The sequence below is a fragment of the Condylura cristata genome, unplaced genomic scaffold (assembly GCF_000260355.1).
Source record: "Condylura cristata isolate star-nosed mole 26May11 unplaced genomic scaffold, ConCri1.0 scaffold00012, whole genome shotgun sequence".
Classification (NCBI taxonomy): Eukaryota; Metazoa; Chordata; class Mammalia; order Eulipotyphla; family Talpidae; genus Condylura; species Condylura cristata.
In genome coordinates, this window is record NW_004567113.1 from 50,966,550 (window position 1) to 50,994,041 (window position 27,492).

Consider the following 27,492-nt stretch of genomic DNA (forward strand, 5'->3'; position numbering starts at 1 on the left):
TTTCTAAAGACTTCCCTGTAGCACATTTTGTATATCTTTTAAATTATTTGTTTACCCCTTCCCCCCAATTTTTTTTTAATGACAGGGATATGACAAAAGAAAACTTGCGTAAAGAATTTGAAGCACAGGAAAAGACACAGAGCCAACAAATGGAAAACAATCATCTATTTGTCCTTTATATTACACCATATCTGCCTTTTCCTTTTGCTTACTAAGCATTCTTTGTAACGTTCAGACTCCTTTTATATTTCTGAGTTTTATAAAGCACATATATGCATGTAATATAGCAATTTGGTTCTAAAAAGCACAACAATCTTAACTTTAGCTCCGTATTAGAGCATCACCTTAAATACACGGTCTCTGGCAAATAAACCTAAAAAAGCACAATTAAAATAGATCCAATATGAGAACATTTCTCTTCTGAACACTACAGAGAAGAAAAAAGTAATAAAAAAGGGTTTTGTTGGGTGTTGTAGAGGAGAGAGAACTGATTTCACAGTCTGTTACAAAAGTCAAATGAAATCGACAGGGAAGAGTGTTCATGACTTAGTAAAGAAAACTTCCTGTCACATTCTTTCCCCACTATTACTATCTACAATAAATATGAACGATGTGCCAAAAAACAAAGCCTTAACCCAGGAAACATGACAAACTCAAGCAAACTTGGGTCATCAGATGCAGGTGTTTTAGGGTGAGAAACTACCCACGCTGGTGATCACCACAATTACAAGCACTGAGCCTGGACACTGGCACTTTGGCTCCGTGTCCTCTTCCCAGGAAGTGGTAAGCCTCTTTCTGGCCAGTTTGTGGCACTTCTCTTACCATTAAAATACCTGTTTTTAAGTGAGATCTGAGGTGCTTTTATCTATGTTGGTTCTGCCACCAGTCATAAGCTTCCCAATGCAAGCTACGAGCTAGACTTACAAGTTGTCCATAGTGACATTATCTTAAATAATACGATTATCTTAAGAAGCATCACTTGGGAAGCTGGTGAAAAAGCAGGCTCCTATACCCACCTCAGATTCTGATTAAATCTGCGATTGGTGAAGATGGTGTCCTGATGCTTCAGTCCAGCAAAGTAACTGGGACCCACATGCACAAAGTCCCATCAGACATCAGACTTCTCCCGAGTTTGACACAAGGGTAACTTTATTGAAGCAAGAACCAAACACAATTTTAAAGGACATTTGAAAAAGGACTCCACACCTCCATCTCTTCTCCTAACTTACATCTTCATTGAGAAACTGAGCAAGGTTAAGTTTACTTTTTTCTAGTGCTGCTGTTTTGGCTCGTCTTGGTAATCTCATCTTCATTTCCGATTCTGGCTCTGGAACATCATGATCACTAAATAGGTGTTGAAATACACCAAATTAAATGCAAGCTTTAAAACCACATTTTATTTATAAATAAAACATTGTTTTGTTTCTGTCATTCTATCACTGTATAATTATGATACCATTAACTAAGCTTAAAACTGAAATCTCAAAACCAAAAAGAATGAACTATAGGAAACCTAACTGATTATTTTTTATGTCTAAGGAACCAAGTATACAGGGTGGGGGGGGATTTATTTTTTTTAGAGAAACATTTACAGTGAAGCTTGTAATTAAACCATAAGAACAGTCCAACAGAGGTTTTAGGGGAATTCAAGAAGTGAAAAAGAGATGTGTTCTCAGTCCTAGGCAATAAGTTCCTAAAACAATGTAAACAGCAGGTTTCCCCAAAAGACTGTTTAAATTTAGTCAAACATAATGTAAAATAGTATACAAGAAAACATACCTTATAACCTTACAGTTCTACCAATATAACTACAAAGCCTCCAACAAATGGCTTAGTTGGCAGAAACGAAAAACACTTTATCATCATTACTATGTCCAAGTTGTAGGCAAAACTATGTTATCATTATAAATGTAGAGAACCCAAACCTAAATTTCAGGGTTTTGCTAATTCAAGATCAGAAGTCACAGACACATGCCATGTCATTGGATTATACGTGGAAATCAAAGCTCAAAGAACATACTACCTGGTGCTGAGGGCCATGCCAACAGCAGGAATGCACAGAAGCACAGGAAGTCAGTGCTCTTAATGATGGATTTTAAATATCTAAGACATAGCTGTTCATAGTTTCATTCCCTTGTTATATGTTTAGTTTCTCTCTTATACAATAGAAATAAAGTACATTTTCTACTTCTAGACATTAAAGTAATAAGTAAATGAAGCTAGTGCTCTCTTCTAGACGTGCATGGCATACCTTTCAGAGTCAGCCTCAGTAGTCTGACGTCTCCTGTTCTTCCTAGCTGAAGCTGCTACCTTTCTCCGCCCTTAAAGATAGGATAATTATCAAAATGTATAATCAACTGCTTATTCTTTTAATCTAGTTACTGAGCTGCCCTGACCCTCCAGTTCCTTCCTTCAATGTATTTCCTCCTTGTTCCCATACACCTTGATACCATTTATCAAGATCACAAAGAAAAGAAATCCAAATGATTAAAATTAATTTCCTTTGTAAACTCTTAGGATGGGCAAGGGAAAATATGGAAATTAGGTTATGAGGCAAATTCTAAAAGCACTTGGGAGACAGAAGCATGTGAAAAACAAAAACAAAAACAAAAAAAATTAGGATTATTCCGCAACGTGTATGAAGACTATTAATAAAGATTAATGTTTTAGAAAGTTCATACATACAGGTCCTAATAAAACAATTTTAATCAGTAAGTTAAATGCATGGTTCCTATAAATTTTCAAACATAGACATGACCAACTCAAATGTGTCCTAAACCATATTTCAGTATAAAAATTAAGAGTCTATATGCTGGGAATTGTAAAAATTCTATCTGCCTGCTAAAAATTTAGCCTGTGATGCTACTCATTTGTAATAAAAAAAAATAAATAAAGTGAAATTTGAGCTATTTAAAAAAAAAGTGGCACTCATGGTCTATTATGTGACTAGAAGCAGTATGAGCAAAAATTGCTTGGTCTAGCCATTTGGTTGAAAAAGTGTATACACTACTTATTCATGTGACACTTTTATCTTTTCAAAAGCACGTATTTAATTTTAAACTTCTAATGTAGTTTCCCCAAGAAAACATCCAACATTATGGGACTAATTTGGAACAATATCCAGCAACTTGTATTTAAATAATTAATTGAATACAAAACATTATTAGGCCATACGCCATTTAGAAAATTAAATCTGCATAGGAAAGGGACTCAAAAAATTCTTTTCAAGGATTAAAATAATGGTTGGCTCATGGGTGGGATTTTTAGTGTTCTTTATATTAGTTTGCTTGAATGTATTTTTTTTTTATTCTGTAATAAGCATGCATTGCTTTTGTAATAAGAAAACAATAAAACAATAAAAAGATCTCGAATTTCAATTTTTTACCCAAGTGATCCCCTAACAGTCAATACTCCAACAAATCCTTTATTGTTGGATTTCCCTTGGGAAATGAATTATGTCGGGAAAATATGAAATAAGAGAAAAGGAAAACAAAAGCCCATAAAAATGAAAGCAACAAAATGCTTAATAATACAAAGGATCAAATACAAACTAATATAAATTCATTGATCATGATAACAAGTATGTGAACCCAAACAATCCTTTGCAATGTTAATTTGAATCATTTACTTTCAAACAAAAGCACTGAAAGGAACACTAATATTGATACAATCTTTTACAAATAAAGCAAAATCTAGTATCAGCCCAAAGATTTAAGAACCTTAAGGATAACTAAAATATTTAAAATGCTTTATTCCTAAGGAAACAAAGATAAGGAAACTTACAAAGTAATTATTTGATTGGAAAAGTAAAAGTCGAGTTTTATTATCAAACTTGTCAATCCATACATTACCTCTGTTAGTCTTTTGCTGAGTAGATTTCGATGCTTGGGTTGTTTTTATATTCCTGAAAGGAGTCATATATGCTTCTTTATTCTTTTCTATTAAAGAAAGTAATGCAATGTAAATAAAAATTAGCCTCATAAAAAATTTTGAATGACCTTCTTTCTCAGTCAGTTTCTCATAAAACAGAAATGATAACCAGTCTGATTAGCAGCTACTGAAAGGTTACCAGGAGTCAGTGTTTCAAAAAATGTGAACATTTGGCAAATAAACAGAATTCCTAAGAATTCAATATACAAGGTCATATGGCAGGGAAAAAAAAAAAAAAACCACACACACCAAAGAACTAGAAAAGTGAACACTCATCATAGTATGCTTTCCCAAGAGGAAAGCACTTTGCTATCTAACCACATGTAAAAGGAGAAATAAATGTCTCATAAAGAAAAGGACAGCATCTTAGAAATATCCATGTAGCATGTATTACCATCTTCATTCTGAGGAACAGTGACATTGGTACTGGCGTCTTCTCCGGCTACAGTTTGATCACCACATTCTGTACTTCCTTTTTCTAACTGAATCTTGATTTTCTCTAGAGCTCTCAGACATGTCCTATCTTTTACTTGCTATAAGAGAAAACATTGGCATTTTGTTAAAATGTAGCATTTTAGGGCCCTCCCTGGTGGCGCAGCGGGTTAAAGCACTGCATTGAGAAGCTAAAGCCACTTCCTCATGAGTTCGATGCCCGCCCCGGAGGTGACCACATGGCGTGGTAACCTCTCCTGACCCGCCCGCTGCTCGCCTCAGCAGTGTACTTTGCCAATCTGCCTGTTCTGCTCCCCACTCTGTCTCTGGTGAAGCCTCTCGCCACCCCTGAGCCTCTGGTCTGTATCCCAGTTCTGTATGTACAAATAAATAAATCTTTAAAAAAAAATAAAATAAATAAAATGTAGCATTTTATAATGTTTAAAAAACTATCCCCTGGTAGGTCGTTTGAAAACATTAAGAACCTGTGAAATTTAGTGATGTAAGTATTCAAATAAGTGAAATCACAATATACTAAGATATGATTGAATACAACCACTTAAATCCTGCTTGGATAAATATATGTGTTAATTAAGAGTAATTAGGAACTTCTTACCTCCAGAATCTCATTTAATAGAACCAGAAGATCATTCGCAAGACTGCTACTGAGCTCTAAAGAATTCAAAGCCTTTGTATACACCCGAATTTCTGGAGAACATGGACATGTTAAGATCTCATTGCAAATTTTTATAGCCAAATTGTCATGAACTGTTAAGGCCTTAAAAAGAAAAAAATCAAGAAAAAAGTATTCATAAATAGAAAATTAATTACAATAAAATTCACATCTGTATACAAATGCAGCAAACATCTCTGTCTTGCCAGAATTCCTAATGCAAAATGTCTAAAACCAAACCTAACATATTCCTTCTCCAAATGAGCTTCCACTTAACTAGTCTGTGGTGGACAGTGAGATGTGGTACAGAGCTCGGACCTGCCCCCTTTAGCCATGAAGCATTTGCTCACCCTCCAGCTGTTCGCTCACCCTCCAGCTGTTCATTCACCCTCCAGCTGCTCAGTGTTTCTGGAGGTTAAAGTTCCCAGGTCAGGACTGACCCAGGTTGAAGACAGCTTCTCGTTCGACAAGTTTTATCTGCTAACTATACAGGTTTGTAATGGCTCTTACAATTGATACCCTTTCTCCTCTTAATAATTCACCTTCTCTGCCCACCAAAGTAATTTTCCTTATAAGTAACTTTCAGCCCATTAACCCTCATTAGGCCCATTACACAGCCTGTCTAGACACTGCCAATAAGGCCAACCCCAAATTCCCTACCCTAGTATTCTGTGTGAATACTAGTCAGAATGATCTTTCCATAGTCCCCCAATGACTTATACAACCAGCTACATTTAATCACATGACTTCAAGTAAAAGACTTTCTACCAAACCACTCCTTAAATCTAACAAGACATAATTAAACTACTGAGTTGTGAAACTAGCAATGCTATTCTCGGGACCTCTATGACATAAACCTTGCCATCTTCTACAGGCCTCACACTCTGTGACTCTATCCCCAGCCCTTACTATGCTGTGCCTTTACTCGCCTTTCACCTCATCTTCCCCACCACAGATAACTAGTCACCTGAATGGAGTGTGCAGTCACTAAACACCAGTCTGGGAAGAGCAGTACTTCACCTTAATCAGACACTGAAACCATGAATAGCCTATTATTGTTCAACATTGTGATAAGTTCGATGAAGTGAGATTAAAGAATTAAAAATCCAGTTTAAGGTTAAGTTGTGGGACGGTTTGAAGCTATCTTCTTAGAATTAAAAACAAAGACAAGCTGGAGGCCATTTTCAGTCTTTGAATTCTCCTTCCTTTTATCAGGAAAATTGCAGGTAAGAATCTATTGAAAACTCAGTGAGTCCAACAGGTAACACAAGACATTATTCAGAATGGTTAACCAATCAGTGGGGATGAGGAAGTAAGAATGATGAATTTTTGGTAACTTCTTTCAAATACCAAAAATATTAGTATTGATTAATTTTATTTTTTATGCTTATCTCCACATTTCCCAAAATCTTTTTTTTTACTTTGTGTTAAGCACCACCAGAGAGACTAGAAATCCAAGATCAAAGTGTAGCTTTTATTTCAAAAAACCTTTGAGAGTGAATATTCTGCTACAACAAGAGTAGTTAATATTCATCCTCACCATCCACAGGCTAACACGTACCCACCTGGTAATCCTGGGAATTCTTGGCCTTAGGATTTAATCCACTTGGTCTTGTTAAGTCTACAAGTAACTCAGCAACATTGGTGATATCTATTTCAGCTAAAGGTGAAGATGCAGGAGCTTTGGCAAGTGTTTGTAGAGTTGGAAGAAAGGCTTCTTCAAAGCATTCCTGATTCGCCCTATTGAGAAAAGATTTCAAAGTATGATAGCAAAGAATAAAACATGATTGAAAAAAATTATAAAATTCAATCAAGACAGTAAAGTTTCATTTAAGAGCCCAATGAGTCATGTAGGTAAAAAATCCAAAAAAATTCTTTATAGCTCATCACTTACCAATGAAGAAAAAAAAATCATGAAAATATTATAACTCACAGGGAGCCTGACTGTAACATCAAGCCAAAGCTCATTCTGTTAAGCTGACGAAGTACCTGCTCGCATAAGCAAACACGGGGAAGAACACGCCCAGGCAGTGTCGCAGCCGAACGTCGTCCTCAGTGACAGGATTGTACCACAGCAAGACAAGTCGGGAGAGAATTGTGCTGCTGGCCAGAAGTCCAGAGAACATCAGCTTGGCCAGGCCTTCCGCAGCTCCAGTCCTGAGCTCAGACACCTAATAAACACCACTCACATTAGAAGAAATTTGCATTTTTTAAAAAGCCTAACATTGTAGCATGTCTTGCAATATTTCTCTACAAAAACTAAGCAAAATCACTCATTATTTATTGGTTTGTTAAAGGTAAATTTGAAGATTTTGTTTCTCACTTCTAGGTCAAAGCTGACAAGTTATTAGCAATGCTATGAAAACTCCAATTCCCTTAAAATTCTTTTTTTTTTTCAACTTTTGCATAGAAAAACAGGTTATAGTAATCCACCTGAAGTTAAATGGTGGGACTTTCAATTGGGACAGGACTACAAGTCTTTAGACCATGTAAAAAGATTGTTATTTAAGACATTACAAAAAACAGACAGCCCACTAATTGGGAAAACATTTTCTCACACAAAAGTAGTGATAAAGGGCTGATCACAAAAATATACAGAGAACTGATGAAACTCAACAAAAATAAAGTAAACAACCCCATCAAAAAATGGGCAGAAGAGCTAAAAAGGCACTTCTTCAAAGAGGAAATGCAGATGGCCAACAAGCATATGAAAAAATTTCAACATCACTCATAATAAGGGAGATGCAAATTGAAACCACAATGAGATATCACCTCACCCCAGTGAGAATGGCACATCTTCAAACAACTAGCAACAACAAATGTTGGCGAGGATGTGGAGAGAAAGGAACTCTCCTGCACTGCTGGTGGGAATGCAAACTAGTACAACCACTATGGAAAACTGTGAATTGCCTTTTATTTCAGCCTCTCACTTTCAGCTTTTTTGTGTATTTGGTTCTAACATGAGGCCCTTCCAAACAAGGTAGTCAGGCTCGGTTTTTCTTTATTATGCCAATTTCTGTCTTTTGACTAGAAAATTCACTACATCCACATTAGAAGTTAATGAAAAGAGTAAACTTACTTCTACCGTTCTTTAGTCAAACTGTGGTAAGTCAATAACTGTTAGGGGTGATTTCAGCATCATGCAGCTGAAGACACATCCTCTATTACTCCCTTAAGCCTACCAGTCATAGTTCAACTATGGATAAGCAAGGTTTCTTCTGCTTATTACTTCAGGACATCAATCTGTGAGGGAAAGCGGTGGTGCGGGACTGGTAGAGGAGGGAGACTAGTGAGTACAGAGCAGAGCTACCAGCTAACCAGGGGAGGGACAGCAGAGACAGTGTGGAGGCCTGTGCCCCTGGCACGGGTGAGTCCCAAAGCGGGGGAATTGGGGTGTATCACATGGCCTGGGACCCCTGCAAGGAAGGCAACAGAGAAATAGCTTTTGACTGAAATCCCTCCCCCGCCCTAATCCTGGCTCACCAGAGAGATGATCCCAGAAAGGTGGAATAATACTGAGCCACACACAAGAACCATTTGCCCTGAGTCAGTCCGTGGACAGGCTGACCACCTTGCACCCTCCCTTCCCTACTAACAGCCAAAGCTAGACGGCCAAATGTGGCCACCTACAGCATTCAGAGGAGCCATAAAGCCATTACTCCACCTACTGGCAACAAAAATAGCTAATTATTAAGATGCTGATCTAGGTTTTAAATAAAATAACCAAAAAATGTAAAAGGTGGTAGACAAGTCAATATACAGCAGGTATATACTAAAATCAACTCAACACTTCTAGATCTGACCCAGACAGAATGAGAACTCTTCAGAAGCCAAACCTACAGTCATCGAGATAACAGCGAGAAAACTCACAACAGAGATCATAAAGAAACAACACTACGTAAAATATATGGAGAATCTCAAGGAAGTTAAAAGCAGAACTGCCCTATGACGTAACAATCCAACTTCTGGATAGAAAGCCAAGAAAATACAAGGGAATAAAAAAGATGAACACGTGCAAGAGAGAAGGAAACCCCGCCATTAGCAACAGCATGGACAGCCCGGGGCCTGGTGCTAAATAAGCCCAGCGCAGGAAGACAGTACAGCTCAGTGTCACTTGCGTGTTGAATGGCAGCAAGAAGTCAGACTCCCAGACACACAGAAAAGTGACTGTCAGGAATGGCGGCTAAAGGATCAGGGGATAACTTGTGACTGCAGAAAGCAGTGGTGGGAAAATAGGGGGAAAATGAAAGAGCACAGACTTTCAGCTATAAGGCAGAAAAAGTTGAGCTCTAATATAAGACATGGTGACTACAGTTGACAGCAATATATAAGTTTGCTATGAGTGAAATGTAAGTGCTGTCACTTGAAAAAAAAAAATGTATGTGCTGTGCTGGATAAGCTAACGAGCTGTGAGGAAGAATTCTCAAAAAATAAATAAATAAATTACCATGTGACCCATTAATCCCACTTTTGGAATCGTACCCAGAAGAACTGACCTGGTCACTCAAACAAATGCATGTTCACAGCAGAACTATTCACAACAGCTGAAAAGTAGAAAGAGCCTAAATACCTTCCACTGAATGAAATGGATGTACAAATGCTGCATATACAAAAATGGGGACTGTTCATCTGTAAGTAGGAACTGACGCCAGCTACAACTTTGAGGAGTCTTGAAAATAAAGTTAATGAAAAAAGAGAGGCACAAAGTCACGTGACATATCATTTCATCTGTATTTAATGTCTAAAAGGCTTAAATCCACTGGGACAAAAATGCAAGTTAGCAGTTCTCAGGGACTGACCGGAGGGAAAACTGCAACTGTTAAGTGGGTACAGTTTCCTTTTGGGACAATGATAAAATTTTCAAATTAGTAGCATTATGTTGCGAACATACTAAATGCCAATGAATCACTTAATTTACATTTTTAAACTTAGGGCGATTGCATCTACTTAAAATTATAAAGATATGTTTAGTTTAATGTTTATGTGTTATAAAAATGCTGCTCAAGAGGAACTTAAGGAAATCCAATCTCATATCACTATATTAAATGAACTCAATTTAAAATTATTTCTAACAACTCGGGGAAAAAACCTTTTTAAGTCCCTAAAGCACACCAACAAGGGGAAAGAAGGAAAAATAAGAGCGCTCCTACATTAGTGATTTCATTTTCATTTTTTGTTTGTTTGTTTACACTTCAATTCTCTGCACATGCAACTTGATAGTGAGAAACTAGATACGTCAGAGTGAAACTTGGGATTTAGTTACCACACTCAAAATGCAAATTTTGAAAATGCTGGGCAAGTTTAAACCTCAACACTGAAAGCATAAGAAGCATAAACATCCTTGCTAAAAATGACATTTCATAAGAATATTATTTCTTACCTCACTGTCTAAGAAATCAGAAAGAAGTTTCAAAACATTCTTGGCTGTAGCAGTCTCTTCTTCAGTTTCTTTCGACTCTTGCTCTCCAGAGTTTATTTCTATACCTTCACTTTGAAGGGTTTTGACTTTTCTAGTTTTAAATGGTTCAATCCCAAATGTCATCAGTTGGTCAAAGATCGCCTTTAAAGCACTTATTTTTACTGTCACATCATCAATTTGCAAAACCTAAATTGAAACATTCCCCACCAAAATAAGTAAATTCAGTACACCAGTCACTGTGTTGCATAAAATTAACATGTATCTTAATTTCTTATCTCATTGCAACAGTCCTCATAGCTGTTTTTCAGCAGTATAATTACAATTATTTCCATCTTTTTTTTTGGTCTACAGCATTTTGCTGCATCGCCTTAAGAAGAAACCATCTGTACAGTCAAAAAAATTCCTGGAACTATAGTGAACTGAATTTTATTAGCCTTTTATTTAAAAAAGAATAAATATGTTCAATTGTGATTTTATTTTTTAAGAACTCTGTTCAATTATATTGAAATTGTTTTGATTCCTCTACTAGGACATAAACAGTACATTTCAGCCAGTGAAAACCATACATTAGAACAGCAATATTCTTCTGATTGGCAAGCTTCATTCAAGGCTTTATAAAGCCCAGAAGTTTGCATGAATCTATTCTGAGAAAAGAAAGTTGAATTCCTACATATCAAATTTTCTGTCATTAAAAAAAAAGAAAATATTTTAACATGAAAAAACTTACTATATTCATTAATACACTTAACTTTTGTTCCCTGCTCAACTATGTGGCCATATAGCTTCCTTTAAAATGAATAAAAATCACCAACAAATTAGTCAAATTAGCTAATCAAGAAAATGGCTAAAATTTATAACTTTGAAGGAACTTTCGAAACTTTCATTATCTATAACATGATTTTCTTATGCCAAAATGTGCACATCCACCTAACCTAGAAGCTTTAAGAATGTTCTACTAACCAGTCCCTCCTCCAAATTCTCAACACCCTAATTTAATTTCTCAGTAGCATTTCGCTTTCCTTGCCCTTCTAACCCCTTACCTGCTAGCAATAAGCTCCCAGTACTGGATACTGATTTAACAAAGATTTTAAAATGAAATAGTTTCCCTGTCCTGTCTAAAAAATGTGTAAACATTTCTTAAATCAATTTTTATTGTTAAAACTTAATGAGAGAGAACTGATTTCTTATCCCAAGAAATTCTTATTCCTTTAATCTAAAATTTTCAAATGACAACCCTAAAAATAATTTTCTAAAAATAAATAACTGAATCTAGCCAGTGGTTAGCTTCTTTTATTCATGAACCCATTAGGTCCTAGAGACAGCTTAAAAGTGCACCCCAGAAAATTCCAGAATTAAGCCTATAATAAATACATGCAAAATTTCACACAATTTCATTGTATTTGAATCTGAACTTACCAACACTTTTAATTTACAAAAAATATATATATACCCATTTTTTTCAAGCAAGTATTTAAGCAAGTAATACACATTTCATCTTTAAAGATTATATGCACTTAAATATATCTTGAAATTTATGATATTCCTTTGCTGCAGTACTAGAAAGTTTGTAACTGTCTACTTCCCATAATCTCTACCAATGCTCGACTCGGCCACTTTCCAGCATCACTCGCAATAGTTTATGGAGCATTTTCATGATGTTTTCCTGCATTTTTAGAGTCAAAAGAACTACTTAGTAGTAATCAGAAATGAATGAATGCTTTGATACTGAAATGTTCTTCTACGTAAAATAACCCAATGATCAGGGCTCATTCTAGCACTTCAAGAACATCAGTACACTAGAGACCAGTTCTAATATCTAAGCAAAACCTCTTTGAAATGTAGGGTTTTCAGAAGCCAAATAAACTTCATACTGGCAAGTAAGACTTCCAAATTACTAGAAGAACCCCAGTGTCAATACCTGCTGATATAAAAGTAATGACTATCACACATGGGGATTCATTCTAAGTCTTGGAACAAAGTCATATAGCCAAGCACTATGAGTGGTTCATCTGGACAAAGTCCCAAGACTTCTTCCAGTTTATTTGAGAAAGAAACTTTACACATTTTAAAAATAATACTGACATTCCAAGTTTCCAAAAGGATCTAACAAATAGAAATTTTTCTTTGATAGTAACAGCATGGGATGATAAATATTAACAAGGCAGTGAATCTCATCACCGCACAGTAAATGAATTGATTAGATGCCAAGTCCTTCAAATGAGAAAAACGAAAACAAAATGAGAAAAATGAAAACAAAACCCTGAAATTCCTGATTATTGTTTGACACAAGTATGGTTTTAATTTTATTCTTTTGATAAAAACCTCAAGCATTTTGACCACTTCCAGAACACAAGACACCTCATGTTCCCCCTAACTGTCCACTTTCTTTCTCTGGGCAATGTCATATGCTTGATCAAAGGTGCTATATTCAAGATAAGAGTTTCACGTTGGGGCAAATTAGATTTGAATGGAGTTTAGTCTTTTAAAATATTATTTTTTTTCTAATGAAAATAATGATGCCTGTTGTCATGTTATTTTCAAGTTGAGTGAACATCACCTATCACAACAAATTCCACGGACATCCTCTTGAAACTTAGGTTACACTCCACCTTCAGCAACCATAACACTAGTCTAATGGATCGTGGTCTCTTTCCTGGATCACTGCCTTATGTGTTACAAGTATCCCTGCCTCTATACTTGTACCTACCCCTTAAAACCAGGGGCCTGCAAACCTAAACTCATGGGCCAAACCCAGCCCGCTTCCTTTTCAGTGAAGGCTCCACGTTAACAACTGTTGTGCCTTTTTAAATGGTATTTAAGAGGTAATATTAAATGTCAGAATGACATGAAATCAATTTCAGTGTCCATAAATAAACTTTTACTGTATAGCCACACTTTTCCATTTACGTATTGTCTGTGACTTTGTTCACATGTTAATAGACTCGTAATTGAGCAAGACCACAGAGCCTGAATAATCTAAAATATTTTACACTTTACAGAATGATTTGCCAACCCGTGGCCTATATCAATACTTTACCAGTCAGACAAATCCTATACTCAAAATCTTCCAATTCTTCCCCTCTCTTTTATTGCGAAGGCTACCCAATTTACATCCTATACATTACTAGAAGAAATGCTGTCTTAGTGCCTGTGAATCCTGTCTCTTCCTGCTCTCTGCTCAGTCTGTCCCACCTCTCTCCTCCTGCTTCGGGAACATGTGAAACAAGACCTCCTACCTCAAAACCTCTCCCTGGAAATACATTACCCAGATACCGACATGGTTTATTCTCTTGCTTTTCTCTAGTACTGACCCAACCTCACCTTATTAGTGAGACCTATTTTTTTTTTTTTAAGATTTGTTTGTTTATACATACAGAACTGGGGCACAGGCCAGAGATGGGGCATGGTGAGAGGATTCACCAGAGAGAGCGCGGGGAGCAGAACAGGCAAAACGGATGAAGAACACTGCTGAGGGAAGCAGCAGGTGAAACAGGAGAGGTCTGCTGCGCCCTGTGGTCACCTCCGGGCATTGGCCTCCCACTGAAGCAGCTGCAGGTAACCTCACAGTGCTGCACTCTAGCCCACTGCGCCACAAAGAAGGGCCCCTACTGGGACCTTTCTGGAGCAAACAGCTTCTTTCTCCCTATTCCATTTTCCTGCTTTAATCTTTCCCCCCTCTCTGATGTAGTATGCATTATTTTTCATTGTGTGCTTCCTCTTCTAAAACATAATCTTCGTTAAGACAGAAACTTTTATCTTGCTTTTCTCATGGTCTCTCTTATTTTTTTCTAAGTCTAGAATTAAACTGGCATGTACTATATGTTTAACAAATATCTGCTCTTTACATGCTTACCTTTAAAATATCTAAAATAAGTAACATTTCATTTTACATGAAATCAAGGATAAAACAGCCCTAAAAGTTACCCAAGATCATCATCATCAATAGGCCTGGAGCTAGATTAATTCTGGAGCAGTAGTAGCAGCATGACAGATCAGATACAGGGCATTTATGTCAAGAAGTACAATCATGATTTAGCACAAGAAAAATCCTACCTGCAATAGTAATACGAAGTGTTTACTTGCAAAATCCAGATTCTGTAATCCACAGCATCCCAAGCATAAGACAGCCAGGTTTCTTACTATAGGATGAACGTTCATTATTCCCGGAAGAATCTAAAATGAATTAGAAATTAAAAGAATTTTCAGCAGACAAAAAAATTTACAAGTGTATATGAAAAGCATTGTCAAAATGATGTCTATGCGACTTAGTAGGTTTCTTTTATTTCTATACTGTCTACTATTGTTCAAAGAAAGTCAATCACCAATAAATACAAAAACAACTACTAAGTTGCTAAAAAAGAAAATAGCCAAGGATGAAATATGGTGTGATCATGAGACAGCCCCCTGCACCTGCCCAAACAGACTCAATGGCTTCCACACACTCACAGGACAACAGTCAGACTCCACAACATAACACAGCCCTCATCGTGTCCTCTTCCAGTACGACTTACACCAAGCTACCCTTGCTCTTGGCTTACTAAGTTGGCCTGACCTTCATACCTCCCATTCAGCACTGTCCAATACAAATACTGCAAGTCACGTCTATCATTTTAAATTTTCTAGTAACCAGATAACATGAAAACAAGTGACACTCATTTAAATATATTTTAGTGTACCCAGTAAAGCCAAAAAAATCCAAACCACCCCATCCAAAAAATGGGTAAAAGACCTTAAGAGACACTTCCCCAAAGAATACAACCAGATGGCTAGAAGGCACAAAAGTTCAGCATCACTCATTATCAGGGAAACGCAACTCAAAACCACCATGAAGTATCATCACCTCACCCCTGAGAACAGCCTATTCCAAAAAGACTGAAAACAAGGTTGCAAAAGAGAGGAAAAAGAAACACTCATCCAGGATAGATGGAAATATAACTTGGTACAGCATCTATGGAAACAGTACAGCTTTCCTCCTGCCCCTCAAAAATGGGAATACATATAACCCAGCAATAGCACTGCTAGGCAGTCACCCACAAGTGAAAGCAAATGATTTATATCTTCCTATGTCCACGGCAGAACTAGTCACAACTGCAAAACCATGGAACCAACCTAAATGCCATGGACAGATTGCTGGATAAAGCAATTGCGGAATAGATATGAAGGGAATACTACTCAGCGGTATGAAGAGGGGAGTGAAGAGGCGAGGTGGTAAGGTATTGGCACCAGAGCGTGGGAGGAGGGTGACTGAACCACAAGCACGTATCAAGGTGAGTCACAAATCATCATTATGTAAATAATTGACAAATCAATACAATTTGAGGGGGAAAAATATAAAATATCTCAGTCATCTAAATACTGAGTAGATGATGAAAATGATACTATTGGGCTCTATCAGGTTCAAACATTAAATGAGCTTCATGTTTCTTTGGCCTCGATGGAAAAACTTCTACTTAAATTAGCCAGTTCGGCCCAATTGTTTAGCAGCATCCAGAAGCATCACAGGCAGGAGCCAGTCCAGCGCCATCTTCGTCTCGCCAGCAGGGCTGAGGAGGAAATGAGCGTGGCCACATCCATACTAGCCTGTGAGACTTGTGCTTGCTGGCCTTGCCATGCACCATGAACACAAACGGGTCGCTCCCGTCCACCTCTGTACGGCTAACTCGGCTATGAGGAACGCAGGTAGGGCATGTTTCTCCGGGAGCAGCTCTTCGAGGGCGAGGTCTTCCCTCAGAGCCGCAGCCCGGGGCCTCCAGGCGGTGGGTCGGACAGATCCTACGGGTGTGTGCTTTCAGCACGGCCTTCTTCACCTTAGTGCTTTTGCATTGGCTCCAGTTTTCGGAGAGACAGGGCCTTCCTTCTTCGCTTTTGGCACCATCTTTGTGCAAGATCTTTTTTTTTTTTTCAATGTCGTTTTTTTGTACATGGTATTTGCTTTGTATGTCTAGCAATGTTGTTTTCGAGTCTTGCAGTACTTCTGGTCAGTACAATGGGGATTACTATGAAGGGTTAGTTTGTTAAAAATGCCCTTAAATATTTAGCCACGAACAAATTTTCTCCACAAGACTCACAACTTTCTCAGTCTTTCTCTAAGAGAGTGAGCACGCAAGATTCCAGTGTTTAATACTCCTGATTTGTTTAGTTTTCCTCTTAACTACTCAAGGAGAGAAGATACCTCTTTCCTTCTCAGTAATTCCTTTAAAAGAACAGCAATAACTTATATAACTTTCAGGTCCTTTCATGTATTATCTTCATGAGATGATTATGAAGTAATCGCTTATATTTCTGTTTCTTTTTATCATTTGTATTTATCAAAGTTAAAATAGTTATCTTGTCATTCTTTTGAAACCCAAGGAACATACAGCTCACAAAATGAATAAGGAGAGGGCTGAAATAAAGCGCAAAGATCACCCACATACCAAAGATTCAATGAGGCCATTCATGGTTGCACTTAGGCCTGCTGAAGTGGACATATGCTTCAAGAGTTCATAGCATAAAATCAGGCATTTCTGTAGCGTTTTAGCATCATCCTAAAGTGAAACAGAATAATCAGGCATTAGTAAGAGTGTCTTTTGCCTTTCCCTTAAATGTTTACTTTCGTTATGGTATACTGTCCCTTAGACCTCCCTCCTGAGCAATCTTAGCCAGTCATACAACTCCATTTTCTATCTACGAGCCAGCCCAGCTGTTTTCTAAGTTTTACTGCTACAAAGTATTTCCTCTTATACTTTTCTCAAACTCAAAATCTCTGAAAGGAAACTAACTCATCATTACCCAAATCCCTCCTCTTGTGCTTCCTCCACAAATACCACTCCATAAATACTCCTTCATAAACACCCAGGTGTCTAAATCAAAGACCGCGGATACTTTCTTGCTTCATTCTTCTATTACTAATTCCTATTTATACAAATTTCAAGTGAAAACATTTCTTCCTCTGGTGATGCCAACAGCATTCTGCTGGGGTTAAATGCATTTCACAACACCCCTATCCACTCCTGTCAGCATTCACTATGCTGTTCTACGGTGGCACTCACCCTTAAGTAGGCAAATAAGCACATAGGTCGTGAAAGCAGGTCAAGGGAAGGAGGTACAATTGGCAACATACCACCTGCGCTAGCATTTCCCTAATTCAGACATACAATTTCTATCTTCTTTTTATTTTTTTCAGTTTAAACTTGCTTTTTAAACTTAATAGCCTAAATGAGGCATAGATTTTGCCAAACAAAAGACAAGCTACCAGCTATGAAACTAAAATTCGGGTTGACTGGTTGGAAAGGAGAGGTGTTGGGAGTGGGCATATGTATGGCTAGAGAGCTCAAGGACAAAAGTCATGAAATGCTTCTGTACAGCAAACTTTCCTATCCAGCATTCTCTTTATGAAAACACTAATTATCATTTCAAAGGTAGAATAATGACATATACTACAGAAGGCAAGATCCTAAAAGATCTACTGAATTATACATCATAGAAACGATACCATTCCATCTTAGTTAAAATCAATCAATCAAATATAGGCTGAAATAAAAAAGGAACAAATGAAACAGCTTTAAATGCTGCTAGATGTGAAAGTATATTATTTCACATAAAATAACAAAGCTACTTCACTTTCTCTAAACCAAGAGAATACTTAAATTTTAAACGATACGTATACAATGATTTGGCTACTGACAATTCTTTTCCTGGCAAGTAGGTCATGAGACTTCCACAGATGAGGAATTCATGGATAGACAGATGCTGTCTCCTGGTCTCAACCATATGAGACACCACTCAAAAAGAAACCACTAGAAGGTGAGTCTCCTGGGCAAGCAAGACTTTAAGATTCCAGGAGTTAGAATAACAAAGGAGGAAATAGTCTTCGCTACAATAATTAGTTAATTAAGGCCTTTCAAAGTCCAAAACAGAGAGGAATAGGAGGAAAAAGGAATTTTTCTCATATTAATTCATGGCGCTATTACATAACCCTCCAAAGTAAATATATTCTGGCAGTTTTCTGTGTTAAGAAAGAAAACAAGACTTGAGATGATTAGTTACTTCTGAAATTTAGTATGAAAAAGTAACCTATACCTTCTCTATGTGGACTTCCTTAATTTCAAGTTGTTCTGTCTCTTTCAACAAGCACATTTTGGCATCTTCTAAAGCTTTTATTTCTTCTTTTAATTTGGAGGCTTGAATAAAATCTTGTACGGTAATACAATTTTCCAAAGCTTCTTTTGCTTCAATAAGTTTCACTTTTACTTCAGCCATCTAAGGAAAGATAAATTTTGTAAAGGCCAAGCAAAAACTAATAATATAAAAATCAGTGGCAAACTAAAGAGCATTATTTGAAAGCTCAGTAAAATAAAGGTTTGCAGAACCAGGCAAAAATTAGCCTACCTCACTTGACATTAGTTTTTGCTTTACTGTGTTTCACAAAATATGACATTTTGTTATAATTGTGGGTTTTGGCCAAAAGATGATCAAGGCTCTCACAGTGATCAGCATTTTTTAGCAATGAAATATTTTAAATTAAGGCATATGCAGGACTAGCTATTTAGACATAATGCTCTCTTGCAGCTGAATAGACCACAGATTAGGGCACATATGACTTTCACATGCACGGGAAACAAAATACCTCACGGGATTCATTGCATTGCAGCGTTTGCCTCACTGCAGTGGTCTGGGATGGAATGTCCTCAGGGTGTGCCTATCCAGACCTGGTGTTTGCAAAACACCCACAAATACATACACAAAAATCCCACAAAAACAGTCGTTCTCCTGTAACAGAGACCCAGCCAGCCATACACACTGACACAACCAGGTAACAATTTAGATACTCCCATCATTATTATTTAATCAACAATTTGACCCTAAGGACAATTTTGAAAATGTCCAAAGAGATATAAAAGATGGAACAACATATTATATTCAAGCGTTTCTTTAATTTGGAGGAAATTTACCTTGAGTTCTTTCTTTCTTGCCTCGGCTGGATTGTTAACATCAGCAGTAACAATGGGTGCCCGAATCTCTGAGATAATTTCTGTAACCTGTAAGTTATTCAAAGTATCTTTAACACATGTTGTATATCAGAAAATGACATCAAGCTGCTACATTAAATTCCAAGAAGTTGTCACAATCTGGCAAAATATACAAGGTAAAGTGGCACACATTCTTTTTGCTAGATTATTTTAGGGAAAAAATAACCAAATACATTTGACAAAAAAAAAAATCCTCTTAAATTATGAGAAGATTAACATGTACACATTAAAGGTAAATTACTACTCATATAGTATTTGAAAAAGAGGAAAAAGATGACTGGGTATCTAATTAGGGTCATAAAGCTAAAAACTATGCCTGCAGGCCTCAATTGCCTCTGGTGTCCAGCACCATGAGTCAACTATCTGAACTAGAAAGCTGTTGTATTCTTCCTTTGGAAATACAGAGTGTAAATGACTGCAGGATAACTCAAGTCTTTCCATCTGGGGCCACTGCAACATTGGAGTTAGATCAACCAGGAAGAGGCTGTATCCCAAATGAAGGTAAAACGATGTAGAAAACTATTGAGTATTGTAGAAGGAATTAATGTATAAGACGTTGGGAGGAAAAAAGTGAGTTAATCCACAAAGCCAAGATTCTAAGAATTTATGAAAAGCAATGATGCAGGTCTGTCTGTTTTTGCTAACACTGGAGAAAATAACACATGGAAATAGTAACAGTATAATAAATGACATGTGTTTTTTCATCTACTAAGTACTTTATGAATATTATCTCTTTAAAAAAATGAAAGGCTTCATGATCTTATTTATTTTGCCAAGTAACTTAAGGCTAACTTAAATAACATGTCCAAAGTTAGAGATGACAGAAAGTGTCAGGAGATTTAACTGTCAGCCAGTTCTTAAACAACAGTAACCTCTTTCCTAATTTACTCCATTTCAAATTGATTCAATAAAGATAATTACGCTTAAGAGAAAGAAGATTTTTTTAAAAATGTGCTTGCATAAGAGATTTGGTTTTAAGTTTAAAGCTAAACCATGTAATGAAGAAACAAAACCAAAAGGCAGTAAGAACAGAGAGCAGTATAGAGAAAATACGACTACCCTCAATAAAATTAACCAAAATCACTAATCTTTATCAACAATGAGGAAAATTACTTACAATTTCTGTTCTCTTATTATCATCTGTAATGATGTAGATCAGTCTCTCAACAAGAAAAGAAATTAGTGACATTGAGGTTGTGGGAAGAGTAAGAATCTCCTGCAAAATCGCCAGCAGTCGTTTTCTGTATTCAAAAAGAACTATTTTTATTTAAATGTCACAGCAATAAAGAGAACTTTTTATATCTAACATTTCAACTACTCTTCAGGCTTAATTACATTTATTTCAGTTCTTCTAAATTTATCACCACAAATGCCTGCATATACTTTAGGTCAAACATTCATGTTCAGCAAAAAAAAAATTGCAAAGAACCTAAAATCTTACAGAAAACAACACGATGAAATGACATAACACCAGATGTGAATCAACTCTTTGCAAGTGAATAAACTGCAGAAGTGAAGTAAAACTACAAGATTTTTAAACAAAAATCTATAATTGTATTGGTTTTTATGAAGAAAATGAATTAGAAACTCATAAATCCCATTTTATCTATATATACTTATATAGATATAACAGGAAATTTTATGGCACTTTAAAGAGTTAGATTAAATGCATTTAATCATATAATAATTACTATATTTCAACACATAAATCAGAAGAGCAAATTAGAACAAAGGTTAACAATCAGACATACCTTCCACCTTCTTCATTGGTATCCAAAGACTTGATAATTAGAATCAATTGTTGACCTATGAACTCTTTGGTCATCAAATTTTCAAAGTGGGAAATATCACCTCTTTGTTCATCAGTAACAACCGGAATGCTCTGAATATAACTAAAACAAGCAGCATTAACAAACTGTAATCTCTCAGGTAATATCAAAGAGTTCCCCTGAAGTCAGAAAGGGGTCTTTTTCAGTTCCCATTAATACAAATATGGTTATACCCTGTTATATTAATTTGGTCTACAGAGTTAACTCCATGCTATTGTGATGAAATGTCACAAACAAACTCACTGGGTTAAATCAAAAGAATTTGGAAAATATACTTTCATCAAAGACTTAAATTTCCTAATAGGAAATTTTCAAAAGGTACACCAGTATACCTCTCAAATTGATAATGAATTATTTCAGCGTCACAACTCTCCTCAATGATAAAGTTCTGGACCCTTCTTCTAAAAACCCAATTATTCACAAAGAGCTAGTCTTCTCCCATCACTGTTCTTTCATTTGAAATAATAATATTGTAATAATAGAAATTTCACAAGTAACCCATTAATACAATGACAAAATCAGAATATAGATAGCTTCATGAGTTTGTATAATCCTTGCTTAAGGGCACTACTAATTTCTCTATTATTCTTTTATTTATTTAGTTATTTTTATTTTAAAAACTTATTTATTTATGTTTACAGAACTGGATAAAGGCCAGAGGTGTTGGGGGCTGGGTTGGGGGGTGGTGAGAGGATTTGCCAGAGACAAAGCAGAGAGCAGAACAGGGCGATCTACTGAAACACACTGCTGAGGGGAGCAGAGGGCAGGTCAGGAGAATTCTGCCATGCCATGTGGGCCAGCTCCCTGGTTGGGTATCAAACTTGTGCTGCAGTGGCTTCAAGAGAGCTTCACAGTGCTATACAACTTCTTTAACCCATTGCATTGCACCAAACCAAGGGGAAATATTTACCTTAGTAAATACTCTGTGTAGACTACAGGCTCTGGCAAAATCTGCTCTAAATATTCTTCACCATCATCTCCTTTTGATTTCAAATATTCACAAAGGACACGCCAATACAAAGCAATTTCAGGAGTTAATGTTTCCACTGGAATTAATTTCCTTCATTTAAAAGAGAAAGCATGCTCTAATTATCTAGTTAAAAATCTGAATTGAGTTAAAAATAAAAAAAGGAAACTAACAGACCTTTAATTACAAAATCATTAACTTATCCAACACAAAAAACAGAACACTGAGGCCAGAAGATTCAAATGAGGGTTGCATGTTTTACTTTTCACAGGAGCAAGTGCAAAAATCAAAGTGATATCATCCGCAAAAAAAAAAAAAAAGTAACAAAAGGAAGAAGAGAAGAAGAGCAAAGAAAACCAAAGAACAGGGATAAGTAAAAGAATGATGTAACGGAAAAAGACGACTGACTCGAACTGCAGCATTTCATCAGTTATCGCATTTTGAGTGATGAATACTTTATGTACCTGTCATCATTATTTTTACAGATTTCTGTCAGCTCATTAAGAGGAGTCACTGCAAATAATGCATTGAGAACTGACACTGCCACTTCTGAAGAATTTTCCACATCCAGTCGATGCAGCAACTCTAATATATTTCCTTCAGTGAAACGTAACCAGCCTTGAAGAAGATGTTTCTGCATCGCTTGCTTCACAGCATCTGTTGAATCATTTGAAACAAAAGTGAACTGAGGCTCCCCCTAGTTTCCATTCCCTATATTTTGCCTGTTAATTACATAACGCCACTATTTACAATAGAATTGGGAAGTGATTAAACAGCAGAACAAAATATACTACAGAAAAAATAAACACTAACGGTGCGGCAAAAGTCTTTTGGCTGCTCAATTCCAAACCTACAAAGCAGCAGTGTGCTGGGTTCACGGGCTTCAGGTCTCAGGCTAAACTATGTAGCACCTATTATTTCACTTGTCGCCTGACTTCTAGTACACAGGACTGAGATATGCTGATGTGAGTCACAGAAGCACATCACTAACCACATTTATTCTTAGTTTGTAAAGTGGTCCTATTCATCTATCCTTTGAAACCAATGTTTTCAAACTCAGATTTTCTGGCTACAGCAAAACTGAGTCATCTTAGAATGCTCAAGAAAATTGGAAATTTAAAGTATATTATTCTTCATCATTCCTGCGAGCACATTCTTTAATTTTAACATAGAAAAAGGAAAGATTTTAAAAATAGGAAAGCTATACTGACCTAATATTTCTAACTGCTGTTTCTGATGAACACATTTGTATATACAAAGAAGATACACAACATCTCTCTAAATGGAGGAAAAGAGCACTTTAAAATAAACCCTTATGTATAAAGGACCAGGGGAGAAAATAATAATGATGATGAACAACTATATACCAAAGACATTTTATAGGGGTGGAGTGGGGAGAGGGATCAAAAATGGGGGGTGGGGTACAGAAGTGCACTGGACTATGGTGATGGCGCAAGGGTGATTCGGTGATGGGAAGCCCACGGGGATGATAAAAGGCAGAGAATGACATAAAAATAAACTATTATATTATAAAAAAATAAACCCTTGCCTACTTTACATGTAAATTAATACAATTTTAAGCTACCATTTCTCCTTCTATAAAACAGGAAAGTTGACAAATTCTGTTCCTTTGGAGTATCTAGAGCTGTCAATCCATGGTATTTCTTCTCTATAATATACCAAGATAAATTTCAACAGGCTATATAGAATGATAGGCTTACACAGTCTAATTTAGGACATGTTTCCTAAACCATTTCAGTCTGACCACTAAATCTACTAGTTTTATAATGCTATTTATCTTACCTGATCTGTCATTAAGACCTTGTTGAAGGAGCATTACTCTCTGAGCAATAGACATTGCTCTCATATGAACTTTTTCAGCTAAAATCTTAAAGAGAGAATAAAAAAGATAGTCATCACACTCAATATAGGTTGCAAATTTTAACAATTACAATTATCTCCATAATGCTAAAAAAAAAAACTCCTGAAAATTTAATACCTAGTACACAACTAAAGCAGTAAGATTTTACAAAACTTACCACTATTTCATCAATAAAAATTTCAACTGAATTGGCCCTCCCTGGTGGCGCAGCGGGTTAAAGCACAGCACTAAGAAGCTAAAGCCACTTCCACATGAGTTCAATCCCCGCCTGCCCCAGAGGTGACCACATGGCGCGGCAGACCTCTCCTGACCCGCCCGCTGCTCCCCTCAGCAGTGTACTTCGTCGATCTGCCTGTTCTGCTCCCCACTCTGTCTCTGGTGAAGCCTCTCGCCGCCCCTGAGCCTCTGGCCTGTACCCCATTTTAAATAAATCTTTAAAAAAAAATTTTTTTTTCAACTGAAGAAATCGTTACTATGTGCTAGTTTTCAAAAATCTTTTAAGACTATGGCTTCTTATGTTTTAAGACTATGCCCACACGGGCTAGAGACTTATTTACCTGGTAAGCTTGCTTTCTCACAGCCTCTTTCACATCCTTGGTTCTCCCCACGATTTTTGGCAAAGTCTTGGCTGATGGTCCAATACATGACAACACTGCCCGTCTAACTTCTGGATTTGAATCATTTTCAATCAAAGTAACATACGCTAAAGAGGGAACAATATGTTTTAGAACACCAAAGAAATACTTACTTTACCATATCACAAGATAGCCACATTTTGGTATCTTAAAAATGACAGCAGTATTTGATAGTCTGCCATATATAATTTAGCTAAAGATTTTTCTGCCATTTTCCCTTCAAAGGGACAAATAAAAAACTAGTCAGTGGACAGAGCATGAAGTCTAAAACTGAAAGCAAATAGCCCTGGAGATCTTGGAATACTTTTGTGCACTGTTACTGGAAATATTGTTAAACTGTTTTGTAGATCACATGCACATGATAATGAAGTGCACAGAACCAAACAAATCTACCTATGGATACAGGCCTTAGGAAAATGCTTTAACCTGGTTACTCTTGGTTACTCTATGTACCAGACACCACACATATAAAAAAAAGTCACAGCAACAACACTTTTTTGTTAATAGCACAATAGCTGGAAACTTCCAGAAGGTCCATCAATCTTAGTAATGAACTGTGTTACATTCATATAACATAATGTTACCAAACAGTACACATAATATATCAACAAGGATGAATGTTACATTTAGAAATAAAGTGTAGAGAAAATGATCAAGGGAAAATAGGATCCCAATAACATATGAAAAGACAGGTAACACTTAACACTGTTTATAAATCCAGACAAGTGGGGTAACTGTTGGAACAAAAAAGCCAGAGAATAACCCAAAATTCAGAAAAATCACTGACTCGGAGCGGCATAACTTGTGTGGGACAAGTCAGGCTTCGAAGGTGCCAGTGATACTCTATTTTTTAAAGTTGGGTTGGAGACTTGGAGATTTTTAGTCACACATATATAAAACATACACTCTTCCACATCTACATAGTTCATAATAAATGTGTGCGCTTATTATGGAGGTATCAAAGTCATCAAACTGAAAAAGGATTTAGGAGGTTACACATACCATTAACCACTGGGCAGTCATCATCTTTAGGATCCTGAAGTCTTGAAAGAGCCAAAACTGCCTGTATTCTCACATTGGGAATTTTATCTTTCAATCTAATAAGCATAGCTTCATTAATTTTACCAAACAAATCATCATCAATCTGGGCATTTTCTGGCATACTTCCCAAGAGCTTATTTATGAGCTGGCAAACTCTAAATCTAACTGCATTGCTGTTTGCTTCATGAGACTGAAAGAAAAAAAAAATCAAAATTTATGCATAATCATACCATTATTAAATAATTGCACACATTAGAATACTAGCTTTAGAATTTAAGAAGTTACAGCAATAATTCATTACTTGCAGAGAAACTATAATGCTACCTTCTTCCATAGGCATACTACATTTTCATTATACATAAGTCAAAGAATTTGCTAAATTATAGATCTCTTTGTAGGACCTCTTTCTAAAATAAGAGTTCATTTAAAATAAATGTATGTGAGAAATAGTTTAGAGAAATCATAAAAGTGTAGTACTGGAATTATTTTGAAAGTTCAGCTTTTAGTAATGCTATTTGCTAACTATAATGGATGTGTTGTTTATAAAATATTCCTAAAATTAAAAAAAAATACATTATTGGACCAGGAAAAAAAATAAAGAAAGGAGACCAACTTTATTCTTTATGACAATTTAGTAAGTCCTGTAAAAGTCAAACTCATTCACGGATAATTTGTCAATTAGAAGGGAGTTCCTTCCATGAAATACACAAACTCCGAAGGTCCTTTTAATATAGTAGTATTTTGTATAATACTTGCCCCAAAATCTAGCTTCTTACCTTTAATAAGAAAGTAAACAAATAATTTAAAATCCCACCATCTTCCTCTTCCTCATCATCTTCCATATCTGATTGGTGAAATGAAGTAACAAACTTTGCTGCAAATTCAATGACCCTCTCCACAGCTGGCTCACGTTTATAGACCACCATGGCATATTTAAGGTAATGAATGAACTCCTCATGAAAAATTGTTTTATCATCCATCTGGAAGACAAATAAAACCTTTCACAAACTGCAGTGACAAAATTCCTTATACTCAACATTACTCCTACACCGCTGAAAGCACTAGCCATGAGTCAAACTAAAATTACTATTTACTAAACTCTCAATCATCCCAACCGTCCAAGAGTAAATGTGCACGAATTTCTCTCCAAGGGAATTTCACTTCTCCCGGGCGGAAAACAAAACGTGAGTTTTGACAGCGAAAGGATTCGTCTGATTATTTTTAACACCCTGGAATGCTCAATATCCCTGGGTACCACTTCAATAAAAAAATGGGCTGCTCCATGCACCCAACTGCTTTCCCACTTTGTCACGTTTAAGCCTGCCTCTCCATGGCAATATCTTCTGATTTAACCTTCACAACCTATCCCATACTTTCAATACTTCCTGGGCCTCGAGATTGTTTATTTTCCCGAATTTCTTCTCGTGGCTCCACGCAATACTAAACCAGCAAACAACATCTGCAGAGTAGGGACAGACAGAGCGATGCTGACGGTGGTTGGAGTCCATTGAACCTGGGCGTCAGGTTGGAGCATCAGACAGGTGGGCCGCGTCTCCGGGTGACCCAGGGGATGCAACCTCGGCAGCGCCCCCAGGATCCAGCCTGAGATCCAAGACTCGGTGCCGCGGCGCGAGAAAACGCTTCCCTCCCCGACAGAAATGACGATCGCCGGG

The 27,492-nt window shown here is 36.6% G+C and overlaps 1 protein-coding gene across 1 annotated transcript in view; it reads right to left on the bottom strand.

Moving 5' to 3' along the window:
- Positions 1–1,128: 1,128 nt before the first annotated feature.
- Positions 1,129–27,492, bottom strand: part of NCAPG (non-SMC condensin I complex, subunit G) — a 26,721-nt gene continuing 357 nt past the window's right edge. The window contains exons 2-21 of the mRNA XM_004681387.2: positions 26,596–26,799; positions 25,781–26,009; positions 24,701–24,846; positions 24,065–24,149; positions 22,726–22,918; positions 22,205–22,354; positions 21,217–21,357; positions 20,583–20,706; positions 19,388–19,474; positions 18,516–18,695; positions 16,871–16,981; positions 14,508–14,627; positions 10,416–10,640; positions 7,025–7,206; positions 6,601–6,775; positions 4,979–5,140; positions 4,325–4,463; positions 3,852–3,938; positions 2,252–2,321; positions 1,129–1,344 (exon numbers count right to left, since the gene is read on the bottom strand). Of these exons, the coding sequence (XP_004681444.1) occupies positions 1,221–1,344; positions 2,252–2,321; positions 3,852–3,938; positions 4,325–4,463; positions 4,979–5,140; positions 6,601–6,775; positions 7,025–7,206; positions 10,416–10,640; positions 14,508–14,627; positions 16,871–16,981; positions 18,516–18,695; positions 19,388–19,474; positions 20,583–20,706; positions 21,217–21,357; positions 22,205–22,354; positions 22,726–22,918; positions 24,065–24,149; positions 24,701–24,846; positions 25,781–26,009; positions 26,596–26,799 (2,934 nt within the window). The 3' untranslated portion in view covers positions 1,129–1,220. The remainder of the gene's footprint in view (positions 1,345–2,251; positions 2,322–3,851; positions 3,939–4,324; positions 4,464–4,978; positions 5,141–6,600; positions 6,776–7,024; positions 7,207–10,415; positions 10,641–14,507; positions 14,628–16,870; positions 16,982–18,515; positions 18,696–19,387; positions 19,475–20,582; positions 20,707–21,216; positions 21,358–22,204; positions 22,355–22,725; positions 22,919–24,064; positions 24,150–24,700; positions 24,847–25,780; positions 26,010–26,595; positions 26,800–27,492) is intronic.